Source organism: Gymnogyps californianus, unplaced genomic scaffold (assembly GCF_018139145.2).
Source record: "Gymnogyps californianus isolate 813 unplaced genomic scaffold, ASM1813914v2 HiC_scaffold_101, whole genome shotgun sequence".
Taxonomy (NCBI): domain Eukaryota; kingdom Metazoa; phylum Chordata; class Aves; order Accipitriformes; family Cathartidae; genus Gymnogyps; species Gymnogyps californianus.
Window position 1 is genome coordinate 21,888 of NW_026113982.1, and position 15,688 is coordinate 37,575.

Genomic DNA, 15,688 nt, shown 5'->3' on the forward strand with positions numbered 1-15,688 from the left:
ATAATATGCAAGTCATCCAAAACTTCTCTCTTTTAAGAGAATATGTGCATTTGTATACAGAAAAAGACTCGCCATTATGCAATGCCAAAAGCAGTTCAATGATAGTTATATTTTTAGCAACAGTAATTTGAGTCAGAAAATTTTACTGCAAGCAAAGATGTTAACAGTATTATGTATGGTAAAGTGAATAGTTACATAGCTCCCGTTAACATAAATAAAATTTAGGGCAATAGCTAATTAATTTTTAAGCAATATCATCTAAAGTTAGCAGGACCACTGTCCCTTTAAAGCAACATTAGGCTTCTAGAATGGTTAAAAGTGTGAACTACGTAAAAAAAAAATTAAGCTTCAGATTAGCAAACTTGACACCAACAGGATAAGTACATAATCACTGCATGTTGGAAATTCCCCCAGCAGAAAGGAAGCCCAAGATGTATTTTGTACAAGACGTGCCTATACAGTTATTAGGTATGCACAAGTATCCTGTGAGTTAAGCTGGTCACTTCAAGTCCAATTTACCACAAAAAGGCTTACCATAACATCTGTCTACATACATGCAGAGGTCTCAGCCAAAGGGCTGGTATAGTATGGAGACACAGCATCTCTGGGATACCACAAGGAAAGATGCTTGCCCAGAAACCCTATGAAGGCCATTCAAAGTCATTTGAATTGACAAATGAGAGTTAGATTTGACTCCTATCTTCTATTCAAAAATATTCATCAGTAGCCTCTAGTGGCCAAAGATTTCTGTCTCCATAGCCAATGGTGGAAAAAAAAGGAACAGAGCAGGGTGCATTTCACTTTTCATACTCATGAGGGATAAGAGGTCATGAAAGTTTCCTCTGCAGGTACTACAAAAGGAAAAGTTCTCTAGTCCAATGTATACGTAGAATCTATCACTAAAAGAAAAAAAAAAAAATCTATCTAATCTATCACTACGTTTCTGTAGTTGCCAGAAACAGTAAGAATTTAACAGAGCTCATGACAAGCTCACCTCCAGACTGAGTTGTGATTTCCCAGCAGCATCATTCTCAATCTCTACCAGTTGCTACTGCAGTTACAATTATGAGATACTAGAATTGTTTCAATCCTTTTTTGAAGTTACTTTCTCCCTTTCCAGTGCATTGTCTTGTGATATCACTGACAGCATCAACTAGTCAGCTACAGAAATAATTAATTTCTTTAACAAGGAAAAACTCACTGGAGTTTTACATAAGATGCAGTATTTAAAAGCATTATTAATACAAATAGCAATTATATGCATTGTTTTTCCTAGACATGCAGACCAAAATCAGAGGGATGAAGTCACTATGTAGTTTGCTTTATTTCTTTATAATGAAATACATCAAATTTTTAGTAAAGCAAGTTTAAGATGTCAGTACACAAGTCTAGTAGAAACAAAGTATATTCCATGTTAAATTAGCACATGTCTAAAAGTTAGACTTTGACAGTACTCATTAAACATTTTATGTGTTCTCAGTTTTCAGATTCTGACTTCTGAACTAGTAAGAATTTAAGACATGCTCACACTTACCATGAAAGAACACTCTTTATATTATAATAAAGTACATACCTATGCTCTGCCTCAAGTGAGCTTGAAAGAACATCTGCCCGAGGGAAAGGTGAAGATCGAATGATCTGTTGAGATGTAATTGGAGCATTGCCATTCTCTTGCGGAATTTCATTTTCAAAGTTTTGGTTTATATCTCTCTCATGATGAGGACTGTTGCTGTTGTGCAAGTTAAAGGACTCATCATCCTGTCAAAAATAATTATATATTACAAAGTTTAAAAGTAAATTCCATTCACAAGTAAATGTCTGCAAATGCTGCAATTCAGTGATTCTGTTCAATTTAAATTAAGTTTAAATGGAGACGCTCTATACTACTTCGGGGATAACTGTTCATACTTCTAGAGTTTGCAATACCTAGATACTACAGAAATCTTAAGTTATGCCACTGATCAAGTAATGTAGAAAGCAACTCCCATGCTCAGCCTCAAACTTTTTTCTACAAAGTTTCAAACATATCTTAAAATTCGAACTTATTATTTCTATAAGTATGAAAGGCAGCTTAAATAATTTATCTGTTGAACTTACAAACAAGGTTCCTAATAAAATATCAGAGCCATGCATGTCAGGAGAAGTTTGAAAGCAAAAGAGTTCTCAAGTTTGCTTATGTCGTGGTTTAACCCCAGCCAGCAGCTAAGCACCACGCAGCTGCTCCCTCATTCCTCCCCCTGCTCCTGGTGGGATGGGGAGGAGGATTGGGGGGGGGGGGGGGGGGGGGAAGTAGAACTCATGGGTTGAGATAAGAGTTTAATAACTAAAGTAAAATAAAATATAATAGTAACTAATAATAATAATAACAACATAATAATAATTGCAATGAAAAGGAAGATAACAAAAAAGAGAGAGAAATAACACCCAAGAAAAGACAAGTGATGCACAATGCAATTGCTCACCACCCGCTGACCAATGCCCCAGCAGCGATCCGCCCCTCCCCACCAACTCCCCCCGTTTATATACTGGGCATGATGTTCCATGGTATGGAATACCCCTTTGGCTAGTTCAGGTCAGCTGCCCCGGCTATGCTCCCTCCCAGCTTCTTGCACACCTGCTTGCTGGCAGAGCATGGGAAACTGAAAAGTCCTTGGCTTAAGATAAGCGCTACTTAGCAACAACTAAAACCTCAGAGTGTTATCAACATTATTCTCACACTAAATCCAAAACACAGCACTGTACCAGCTACTAGGAAGAAAAATAACTCTATCCCAGCTGAAACCAGGACAGCTTAGTTTAAGGGGCAGGTCACAGCCAACTTACCTCAACCAGCAAATTCATCTGCCACAAGTTCAGATTGGATACTGCTCTTTAAATTCAGACAACAGCTTCCCCTACACACAGGCACACATCACAGAGCTTCTCAGGCTGTTGTTACAGCAACTGTAACTTACTAGCCATGAAATAAGAACTAGGAAGAAAGTTTATTTAGAAAGCAGACTGTTCAGGTTCACTCAAATATTAAGTTCTTTAATCCTATAAACCAGAGATGTTTCTTTTAATTCTACTCATTCAGCAACTTGTAATTCTTATTTAGTAATGAGCCAAATAGCCTCAGAAGTCTTACCAAGTGTAAAAACAGAGGAGAGTATGAAAATTATCTAGCTAACACCCTTTTGACAAAATCCCTAAACTTGGCATAACAGCATTATCCATAGCAGGAGGCAATCGCTCAATCAGCCAGTTCTGCACTTGTACAAAATCATACTTCAGTCCATGATCAAGATCATCCATCATCATTCCCCTCCCACTCACAGTGTTGTCTGCCTCCAGAAATTTTAGAATGCTCAGCAAGAATTTCTGAAGAACAAGTACCCCAAGTAAACATATATTCACCTGTTAAATCATACGCCTGAAGAATGCATCTCATTATCAAAGAAAATTCATAAAAATATTAAACAGTTTTAATATATTAGGGCAAAATAGCTTCTTCAAGCATGATTCAGCTGCTGATCATGATTTGCCTCATTATTTCAGAGATGAAATCTGTTACTGCAGGCCTTAAAATTCCATCAACAGGATCACGTTATAAAAGTCTGTTGCGCGGTTATCTCCCTATCCACTCAGTTGCACACCATGTCTTCTACTGATGATCATTAAAATGAATGTTGGAAGTAGGACAACTATTAGTTACATGATTTAACATCTTTTCACACCTGTTAGTGAAACAGCAAGGGCAGGGAAGAGGACGCATGCCCTTATCAACAAATACTCCAGGCTACGTGTTACATACATCTGTCCAAGGACATTACAATTTTCACTACTAAAAACCTCCCCCCTCCCCCCCCAAATACACCACTTCTGAAAATCAGGGACAACAAAATGCATTTGACATAAGTATCATGAAGATATTAAGAACTCAAGACAATTTCAGGAATAGAAACTCCCACCAAATTCATGTTCAGAATTCTGAAGCTCAAGACAGTGTTTCCCAAGATCTTTTTAATCTTAAATCAAAATTTTGTGTATTTCTTAAACACACATGAACAGCATTACCCCCAACACCCATCTCAAGGTGCTCAGCCATAAAATGCCTAATGGAAAGATGCAGACCTTTCCCAACTGATACATACAGCTAAGTTGTACAGTCCCATTACAGCAAATTTTATTTTGCCAGAAATAGGAACAGGGTCAGAAAAGTCAACCTTACTTTTGAGCAGTGCACACCAGCACTGTTTCTTTTTTCATGTCTCTGAATCTGAATAACCCTTCCTCAAAACCACTCATTTTATTTGTCTGGCTGATTTGTAATTTGTGCCTTTTTTTTTGTTTACACTTTAAACCACTCATTTACAGCAAACATAGGCTTTTAATCGCCTCATCCTGAATAATACATTACTTATCTTCACTTGGACTATGTATGATAACTATGCTTATGGCTTGTTGGTGCCTGGTAGCACTGAAAAATATTCTCAGGCGCCAGCTAAGCACTGCATAAATTGATCCAGAATGAAAGAAAACTGACACATAATATTATATACAGTATAGGCCTCCAAGTTCTCAATTAGGAAGTAAAAACAGGTTCTTTATATATGCATAAATCAAACTACTGCCCCTATGACTAGACCAAGAATAGAGAACTTCTGGCTATCTAAATGCTTGAATTAGAAAGGAAACGGTTTGAGAAGCAGAACCAAGTTTGTCCATTAATTGTTTTGTAGGATAACTAACGGCCAAGGTGTGAAACACTGCCCACCACAAAGATTAGGTTAGCGTACTAAGCTTATTTATTCTTTTTATTGTTCCTAATAACTCAGGCACATCTGTCTCTAACATGTATGAACAGATACTGCAGAAAGAAAAAAAGAAATTACTAAGAAGCACTGAAGAAAGAGGAGTACTTGGAGCAACTTCTTAAAATTCATCAAAATGTAATTCCTTTCCTTCATTTAAAGATCAAGACCATGACTTAACAGCTGTTTACAGCCAAATAAAAAGTATAGAATCATAGAATAGAATCATTTAGGTTGGAAAAGACCCTTAAGATCATAGAGTCCAACTGTTAACCTAGCACTGCCAAGTCCACCACTAAACCATGTCCCTAAGCACCACATCCACACATCTTTTAAATACCTCCAGGGATGCTGACTCAACCATCTCCCTGGGCAGCCTGTTCCAATGCTTGACAACCCTTTCAGTGAAGACATTTTTCCTAATATCCAATCTAAACCTCCCCTGGCACAACTTGAGGCCATTTCCTCTTGTCCTATCACTTGTTACTTGGGAAAAGAGACTGACACCCACCTTGCTACAACCTCCTTTCAGGTAGTTGTAGAGAGCGATAAGGTCTCCCCTCAGCCTCCTTTTCTCCAGACTAAACAACCCCAGTTCCCTCAGCCACTCCTCATAGGACTTGTTCTCTAGACCCTTCACCAGCTTCGTTGCTCTTCTTTGGACATGCTCCAGCACCTCAATGTCTTTCTCGTAGTGAGGGGCCCAAAACTGAACACAGTATTCGAGGTGTGGCCTCACCAGTGCCGAGTACAGGGGGACGATCACTTCCCTAGTCCTGCTGGCCACACTATTTCTGATACAAGCCAAGATGCTATTGGCCTTCTTGGCCACCTGGGCACACTGCCGGCTCATATTCAGCTGGCTGTCAACCAACACCCCCAGGTCCTTTTCTGCCAGGCAGCTTTCCAGCCACTCTTCCCCAAGCCTGTAGCGTTGCATGGGGTTGTTGTGACCCAAGTGCAGGACCCGGCACTTAGCCTTGTTGAATCTCATACAATTGGCCTCAGCCCATCGATTCAGCCTATCCAGATCCCTCTGTAGAGCCTTCCTACCCTCAAGCAGATCAACACTCCCGCCCAACTTGGTGTCGTCTGCAAACTTACCGAGGGTGCACTCGATCCCCTCGTCCAGATCATTGATAAAGATATTAAACAGAACTGGCCCCAATACCGAGCCCTGGGGAACACCACTTGTGACCGGCCGCCAACTGAATTTAGCTCCATTCACCACAACTCTTTGGGCCCAGCCATCCAGCCAGTTTTTTACCCAGCAAAGAGTATGCCCGTTCAAGCCATGAGCGGCCAGTTTCTCCAGGAGAATGCTGTGGGAAACGGTGTCAAAGGCTTTAGTAAAGTCCAGGTAGACAACATCCACAGCCTTTCCCTCATCCACTAAGCAGGTCACCTTGTCATAGGAGGAGACCAGGTTAGTCAAGCAGGACCTGCCTTTCATAAACCCATGCTGACTGGGCCTGATCACCTGCTTGTCCTGTACATGCCGTATGATGGCACTCAAGATGATCTGCTCCATAACCTTCCCCGGCACCAAGGTCAGGCTGACAGGCCTGTAGTTCCCCAGATCCTCCTTCCGGCCCTTCTTGTAGATGGGCATCACATTTGCTAACCTCCAGTCAACTGGGACCTCCCCGGTTAGCCAGGACTGCTGGTAAATGATAGAAAGTGGCTTGGTGAGCACTTCTGCCAGCTCCCTCAGTACCCTTGGGGTGGATCCCATCCGGCCTCATGGACTTGTGTGTGTCTAAGTGGTGTAGCAGGTCGCTAACCATTTCCCCTTGGATTATGGGGGCTTCATTCTGCTCCCCATCCCTGTCTTCCAGCTCAGGGGGCTGGGTACCTGGAGAACAACTGGTCTTACTATTAAAGACTGAGGCAAAGAAGGCATTAAGTACCTCAGCCTTTGTCACTATGTTTCCCCCTGCATCCAATAAAGGATGGAGATTCTCCTTAGCCCTCCTTTTGTTGCTAATGTATTTATAGAAACATTTTTTATTGTCTTTTACAGCAGTAGCCAGATTAAGCTCTAGTTGGACTTTGGCCCTTCTGATTTTCTCCCTGCATAACCTCACGACATCCTTGTAGCCCTCCTGAGTGGCCTGCCCCTTCTTCCAAAGGTCAGAAACTCTTTTTTTCCTGCGTTCCAGCCAAAGCTCTCTGTTCAGCCAGGCCAGTCTTCTTCCCTGCCATCTCATCTTTCGGCACATGGGGACGGCCTGCTCCTGAGCCTTTAAGATTTCCTTCTTGAAGAATGTCCAGCCTTCCTGGACTCCTTTGCCCTTCAGGACTGCCTCCCAAGGGACTCTGTCAACCAGGCCCCTAAACAGGCCAAAGTCTGCCCTCCGGAAGTCCAAGGTAGCAGTTCTACTGACCCCCCTCCTTACTTCTCCGAGAATCATAAACTCTATCATTTCATGATCGCTGTGCCCAAGACAGCCTCCAACCACCACATCATCCACAAGTCCTTCTCTGTTCACAAACAACAGGTCCAGCAGGGCGCCTTCCCTAGTTGGCTCACTCACCAGCTGTGTCAGGAAGTTATCATCTTCCACACACTCCAGGAACCTCCTGGACTGTTTCCTCTCTGCTGTATTGTATTTCCAGCAGACATCTGGTAAGTTGAAGTCCCCCACGAGAACAAGGGCTAGCGATCGTGAGACTTCTCCCAGCTGCTTATAGAATATTTTGTCTCCCTCTTCATCCTGGTTGGGTGGTCTATAACAGACTCCCACCATGATATCTGCCTTTTTGGTCTTTCTCCTGACTCTTACCCATAAACACTCAACCCTTTCATCACCATCGTCAAGCTCCAGACAATCAGAACACTCCCTAACATACAGGGCTACCCCATTGCCTCTCCTTCCTTGCCTGTCCCTTCTGAAGAGTTTATAGCCATCCATTGCAGCACTCCAGTTGTGTGAGTCATCCCACCATGTTTCCGTGATGGCAACTATATCATAGTTTTCCAGCTGCACAATGGCTTCCAACTCCTCCTGTTTGTTGCCCATGCTGTGTGCATTGGTATAGATGCACTTCATTTGGGCTATTGATCCTGCCACCTTTTTTTGGGGGAGAAGCCCTAATTCCTACATGACCATTCTTAGGCGCTTCCGTGGTTTCTAATACATCAGTAACCCTTGCGTCTTTGCTGCTGCATGGATTTCCATCCCCTACCTCCACTGAGATGGCAGACCAAAGGACCTCGCTAGCACACCGTCCCTCAAACATTGGCATGCCACCCCACAGCTTATCTCTAGTGAGCCTGGTTTTATCCCTTTCCCCCTTCAAATCTAGTTTAAAGCTCTTTCAGTGAGCCCTGCTAACTCCTGTGCAAAGATCCTTTTCCCCCTTTGAGACAGGTGTATCCCGTCTGTCGCCAGCAGGCCTGGTGTCATGTAGACCGATCCATGATCAAAAAACCCAAAATTCTGCCGGTGACACCAGGCTCAGAGCCAGGTATTGATCAGCTGGCTCTTCCTGTTTCTTCCCTCATCATTCCCTGCAACTGGAAGGACAGAGGAGAACACTACTTGTGCTCCTGATCCCTTAACCAGGCATCCCAAGGCCCTGAAGTCTCTCTTGATTGCCCTCGGACCTCTTGTTGCAACTTCATCGCTGCCTACCTGAAAAATCAATAATGGATAATAACTTGAGGGCCATACCAGGGTAGGAAGTTTCCTCATCACATCTTTAACCTGGGCCCCAGGGAGGCAGCAGACTTCCCTAAGAAGTGGGTCCGGTCTGCATATTGGGCTTTCTGTTCCCCTCAGGAGAGGGTCTCCTATGACAATGACCCATCTTTTTTTCTTTATGGAAGCAGTTTTGATGCAGGGCATAGGCTGACTTAACCTCAGTGACATCTCCAAGCTAGATGAACCATCATCCTCATCATTGTTTGGTTCCACTTGCAGAGCCTCATACCTACTATGCAAGGGCACCTGGGAAGGTGGGGTAGTCACAGAGGAGACGTGCCTGCTGCGCCAGGCAGGAACTTGTTGCCATTGCTCCCTATCCCTTGAGTCACCGTGTTCAGCCAGGCAGAGAGAGGATAGGGAATCCCCTGTATCATTTGTCCTGTCTGCCTGTTGGGCCTGTCTCAGGGAAGGTAGGGTGTGATTCCAGTAGTCTGTCTCTCTCTCACACTCCCTGAAACTCCTAGTTTATGTTCAGTCTGAGAACTGTTACTGCTGGATCTACAATAGGTATGAACAAAACTACCTTCTCTTGCCCAGCATGATTCTCGTCTTCACGTTCCTCTTCCACTCTATCTTGTTTCAATGCTTTCAAAAATTCACTCTTCTTATCAGTCCGCATTCTTGTCAATTTTGTTAAACGAGGCTGACCAACTTTGTTAATAGGGGATGACGAATTTGACCGATTACACTAATCGGGGAGGGTCAGAAAAAAGAAAGAATATTAGAAGTTTATTCATTTATAAAACTTTGAATGAAAGACAAACTCACAGGCACATGTAGTTTCAGGTTTCATGTATATCCACAGTAAAAAGCAGAGGGAAGATATTTGTATTTCAATACGTATAGTTCTTACATGTAACCGCAGAGATGAAGGTTTATGGAGCCCTGCTAACAAACAGTGGACCTTCTGAAGTGTATCACACTATTAGCAGTTTTGAAGTTTAAACCTACCAGGTTATACTTCCTAATGCACCATTTTTACTCCAAATCAAACTTACAAAGCAAATATTGCAGTACTTAAAGGCCAGTGATGTACCTTCTGTATTTCTCTCTCCCACACTAACTTCCACAATACAGTTCTGCATAAAACTTACTGATCCAGTTATCCAACCAAACAAATTTAAAATTTGATAGATTTGATAAAAACTACAGACATTGCTTTACCTCTTTCACCAAATTCTGTGATACAGTAAATGCCTTGGCAGTTGATTTGAAAGGACTGAAATTGCCAATACCATATGCAGATTCATGAGAAAATGGATTCCCAAGTTTATTTTCTTTTGCTTGGCTTTTCCACTGTGTAGGCTAAACAAAAATTTAGAGAGTCATTAACTACAATAGGATTATTTTCAGGAATATTTAGAAAAATGATTAAGCAAAAGCAAATCATAACTACAACCATAATTTAGAGCAAATACCTGTTTTATTGTGGAAAAGAGACTGTTTATGAGCAATTCATCCTCTCTCACAAATATTGTTTACACTTTTTATATAGAGTTAAATTTACAAACAATTAAGACCCTCATATTTGAGGTATTAAGAATCAAAACATGAGTCTTCAACAGCTGAAAATAGTGGTTTTAATGTAGTATGTTGAGAGTGTTAAGAACAGCTCCATCAGATGCTCTCAGGAGCACAGAAAAATTCCTGAAACAAAATCAAAAGATGAACATGGAAAGTTGCATATGGAGAGGGACCAGAATGACACTAAGCACATCTATATCAATAATTGGGATAAATTCTGGAGGTACTTTTATGCCAACTATAGCTCTCCACTAGGTATCTATTTTTCTGTTAAAAACACATATATAAAAGGCATTGCTATTCTGTAAGTTAAAAACATCCTTTTCACTCTCCCTTGGACAGCTCTTGCACTTCTCAAAAAAGGTAAATGAGAAACAAAGAGAGATCCAATTACAGTATCGTTTAAAAAGAAAAATGAGAAAAAGTGTTTCTGTTCACTTTCGGGATGTTCTGCACTTAGCAAGATTTGAAAGCATAATACTCTAGGAACAGTACTCTCAGGGGTGAAATAAGCACATTCAGAATTAGAGCATGATTTTTTTCAGCATGTTGTTCATGCCACCAGTATCCAAGACTCACCTTTGCGGGTGGAGTAGCAGGTTTAGGGACTAATCCTTTATAAACACTTGTGCCAGTTCCATTCTTTACTGGCTGTGAATGAAGACTTCCTACTACAGGGAATCCAGATATCTGCAGTTCTTTTGTACTGCCCTTTTTAATGACCAGCATTCTTGGAGATCTAGATTTAGGATTCAAAGGGTACTCTGGGGGGGGGGGGAAAAAAAAAGTGTGTGCACGTATATATATATGCATGTGTATACATTCTTAAGTTCCTAGTTCACAGGGTACTGGATAGCCATATGACCCAGAGCAAACAGTCATAAATCAGGAACTTGGTCCAGTATTAGTTCCACAAATAACACACTGTACAAACCTGGGTAAACACAAGTTCTGTTCCATTTTTCCACAACCACTTTTTATAAAATATTTCACTTGGCAATGCAGGAATTTTACTTTCGGAAAATAAAGATATCCTTCAGTCATAGAAGCTAGCTACACAGTTCTTGTTTGCAAATCTAAAATCCAAATACTATTAGTTGTTAATAGTTACCTAATCTTCAAAAGAGATTATGGTTTTCATATTTCCCTTTAAGGTTACTAAAGAATAATTACTCATATATTTATTAACAACTCATTTTAGAGCCAAATGTTCCACACTGAGGCTCTATAAACATGAGAGAAGAGATGCATACTACTGTAGACCATGGTAATGACTGGTTTCTCTATCTCTATGCCTCAGATGGGCATAATAGAACATCTGAAGCTTATACCATTTCCAGGTTCAAGAGAGCACTAATTGGAGACACACAGTCAGCTGTCATACTCACTAAGTAACTGACATTTAACAGTTTGAAAGAACACCTATTAAAAACAGTTCTAAAGTTTTCAAAAAGTGAAAAAAACACTTTAATTATTTTTTTTTGCACATGCATTCCAATGCTGCATTAACAACCTTTTCCAAGATTATCTCCTCTCTCTGCAAGCATTTCTACTTCACAGGCAGAGTCACCATATCCTACATTTAAAAAAACCTATCTTAAAAGCATAAGTGATTTTAGCTTTGTTTAGCAGGTAGATGTTATGAAACATTTGTGATAACTGTATACTTAGCTCTCATTAAACTTTATGAAAAGACTTTTCATAATACTCGCATTCTCCCATCCCACATACACAAGGTAAAATGGAATCTAACAGAAGTATAAGTTTTTAAAAGTCATTAAAAGGGGATGGTAACATTCCTCTTGTCCTGAATATTAAGTTTCCTTTAATAGGGAATAAGAATAGCCTTAATTTCAGTTTTTCAATTACAAAACAAGGCTTGCAATAGCAGAGCTGTAATAAAGTAAGATCCCAAGCTGTAAGCTGTAACAAGCCGCTGCACTGTAGCTTGCAGATCTATGTAGCTAATAGAACCATTCCTTCCTTTACTTGTGAAGAGCGATACCTAGAAAGCCTAGAAAACTTGCCCTCCTTCAGATCAAATTGAGCCACATCATGCAGCAGCCACAGCCAGAGTGCTGCAAAGGTTGTAAAACACTCAAGTTGCTATATAATTTTCCACAACTTGGTTCGGAAAAAAATTTAGCTATTGTTACTCTTTTATTGAAAGATAACTATATTTCCTGACTTTCACATGAAAGCTACTAAATACACAAAAAAGGAAAGCAGTCCAATTGTTTAGGCTCCTGCAAAAGTTCCTAGCAATTAGATATTTATATTGAGGGGTTGGCCTACACCTAGTGTTACCTAAGAATGCAAAACATACTGGGGAAGTATGAGAAAAAGAATCAACAAATTAAAGTACTGTTTAAAATGAGCAACAAGTTTCAGACCTCAGTATTAACAACAGTTTAAGTTGTAGCTTTTATGTTTAATTAAATTATTTCCTCAAAGAGAAAGGTTTGAGTAAGTTTATTACTTTAAAACCTGTGCATTCTAAAGCTGCCACCTTCTTAGAGTGAACAATTCACTACTTAAAGCCCACAGAACTATAAAGCAGTAGCCAAATTTATCAGGTGGAGATGAGAAAACAAACCCAGACTACAGTTCAGTTAAAGGCCCACTCTCAGAATTGGCTTTCTTACAAGTAATTCATAAACACAACCAACAGCTTAAGACATTTGCTTCCAGGAAGAGACCTTAAAACTCAAATTGCACCTCGAATACTGTGTTCAGTTTTGGGCCCCTCACTACGAGAAAGACATTGAGGTGCTGGAGCATGTCCAAAGCAGAGCAACAAAGCTGGTGAAGGGTCTAGAGAACAAGTCCTATGAGGAGCAGCTGAGGGAACTGGGGTTGTTTAGTCTGGAGAAAAGGAGGCTGAGGGGAGACCTTATCGCTCTCTACAACTACCTGAAAGGAGGTTGTAGCGAGGTGGGTGTCGGTCTCTTTTCCCAAGTAACAAGTGATAGGACAAGAGGAAATGGCCTCAAGTTGCACCAGGGGAGGTTTAGATTGGATATTAGGAAAAATGTCTTCACCGAAAGGGTTGTCAAGCATTGGAACAGGCTGCCCAGGGAGATGGTTGAGTCAGCATCCCTGGAGGTATTTAAAAGATGTGTAGATGTGGTGCTTAGGGACATGGTTTAGTGGTGGACTTGGCAGTGTTAGGTTAATGGTTGGACTCTATGATCTTAAGGGTCTTTTCCAACCTAAATGATTCTATGATTCTCTGCAAACTAACCTGCTCTTCCCAGCCCTCCTAGGTTTCTCTCCAAGATCTTCCAACAGCTCTAATCAGTCAGGAGCATTCTTTTACGAAGTCTTCAGCTAGCAATCACATCACTAGTTTAGGTGACCCACCTTCATCGCATTTCCTCTTGGGAGATAAATTCTTGACATCTTTACAAAAAGACCTATACTTGTTCTTGGAAAGAATCCTAGTTGTGGCTGCATCTACAGACCAACAGATTGATATCCAAATAGAAGTGTCACCTCTCTAACAAAAAGATACTTACACTGTAATAATATTGAAGTTTCCTCAATTTCAATCTATACCTTTGTAATATTCTAAAAAAATTCCTATGTTTCAAATAAAACAACTTCAGATCTCCGCTACATTTTTATATTTAGAAACATCAAAAATACTCACCCCACACACCTGCAGCTAAAGACTTATTCTGGTTTGGTGTTCTCTCATATTCAGGATTCAAAGATGGCTGAAAGGAAAATAAGTCTTGAATTGTGGGACCAATGAAATAAAGAATCACATATCGGAAGTATGACCTCTGCTGTCAAAGATTTTTAAATGGAGACAGACTAGACACTTCCCCCTGCAACCCAAAGAGATCAATGCTCACTTGTTTCCTCTTCTCCAATAAAACATCTCAAGCAGCAGTCAATACCATTATATGAACTGTCCAGAGAAAGCAAAACACAGTGATGTATGGTTCTTCAAAGAGGAAGCTCACCCTTCCCCTTACATCCTACAATTTTAGGTTGAAGCATGGGACCTCAAACGGCCAGTGGCAGAAAGATCATTTTGTTAGTACTTCGGATTTCCAATAAGGTACTTGTGTAGAATTTAATACATACACATGCCACAGTAAACTGTGGTAAGATATTATGAAATAAACTTAGAACCCAATTATAGTTTCACTTAAACACTTAAGTGACAATAATAACAACATAATGATAAAAACTGGATATAAAAAGAGAAACAAGTTAGTGGACAAATGACTAACACCGAAGGGTGATCCCTTATATGATGATCTGTAACTGGTGAAATCTCATGAAGTAGCTTGTAATGGACAAAACGGCACTTGCAGAAACAATGAAACCTTGTTTACTATAATTACAATTAACTTACAAAATCCTCAGCCTCAAACTGTTTGGGTACTTCCTTGTCTTCCTTTTTCCCAGTTTCATTATCAGATACATTGTTTTCATGCAGTCCTTGGCCTTTTCCACAGTGGAAAGTGCTGGTATGAGTGCGGGAACCTCCGCCGTGGTATCCCCCACGATGGTTTATATTTTCTGTACCATTTCTGCCTTGTGAACGCCAACCATTCTTCTCTTTTCTCCCAAAATGCCCTTAGATTTTTAAATTTTAAAGAAATGTAATTACTAACAGTTTTGAAAGAACATTCTACCTTTGCAAAATTGGTAGAGGAATTAAGCAAGAAGCTCTATACTCTGGGATGTGATAGCATAGTAAACTTAGTTTTCATTCACATAAGCAGCAGGGAAGAATCTCACAAAACAGTGCCAAAGAAAGAGGATAGTAGTCCAACATTAAGAAGTCAAACTCCTTTTCTGGCTGCTCATTTATATGTTGTTGGCTAGAGAATTAACTTGACCACCTTCCTCTTAAGAGAGAAATACACCTGGAATCACACTACTTTAACCAACCCTTAGTCATCACATCGTCTCCCAGATCTGTCTTTCCATTACCTCTATTCTACTACAGAATACAGCATTTGGCATAGGACATCTAATATCATCAGACTTTTTTTCTAGCCAAAGTGCTACAAAGCAACAATGTAAACGTATTTAAAACGTTCCATGAAAGCTAAATTATACCTCCATTAGGCCATCCAATGTTAGGATCAAATCCATCTGAAGAGTTGTGTCTTCTGCGATTTGCTTCATAATGATTCTCTGTCCACAAAAAATTTTCAGAATGCTTCTCAAAGTTCAGTGATGACTGTAAAGGAGCACAAGTGGTAGACCTAAGATATCTGATTAATAACAAAACTGAATTATCAGAACTATAATATGTACATTACTCGTGGTATATACAATCCATTTTTAAAAGGACTATGAATGGCAGACAATACAGCAGTTCTCAAGTATGCATATGTTCAGAGTTAGGTCATCATCTCCCATGCTAGCAGAAGCGGAAGCTATATCTTCCGCTCCAGGACACTGAAACAGCGCTGAGGACCATGCTTGTGACACAAAGTAAAAAACCCAAGTGTTTATTTTGGTTTGGCAGCAGAAAAGAGCACAAGTGACATGTGGCAGCAGAGGAAAAATAAAAAAAGGTAACAAAGAATATGAGATGACAGTTTGGAAGGTAGGAAAGAAGTCTGGGATCTTAATTTGGGTGGTTAGAGACTACACATGTGCATTGCATAGAAAGCAAGGAGTTGCTTCCAC

General features: G+C 40.4%; 1 protein-coding gene across 1 annotated transcript in view; it reads right to left on the minus strand.

The window, feature by feature from the left end:
• The window catches only part of LOC127027899 (vasculin-like), a 40,348-nt gene that overhangs the window by 4,129 nt on the left and 20,531 nt on the right, over positions 1–15,688 (minus strand). Inside the window, exons 4-10 of the mRNA XM_050913763.1 lie at positions 15,110–15,233; positions 14,397–14,620; positions 13,680–13,746; positions 10,607–10,791; positions 9,668–9,808; positions 9,027–9,191; positions 1,574–1,758 (exon numbers count right to left, since the gene is read on the minus strand). Coding sequence (XP_050769720.1) covers positions 1,574–1,758; positions 9,027–9,191; positions 9,668–9,808; positions 10,607–10,791; positions 13,680–13,746; positions 14,397–14,620; positions 15,110–15,233 — 1,091 coding nt within the window. The remainder of the gene's footprint in view (positions 1–1,573; positions 1,759–9,026; positions 9,192–9,667; positions 9,809–10,606; positions 10,792–13,679; positions 13,747–14,396; positions 14,621–15,109; positions 15,234–15,688) is intronic.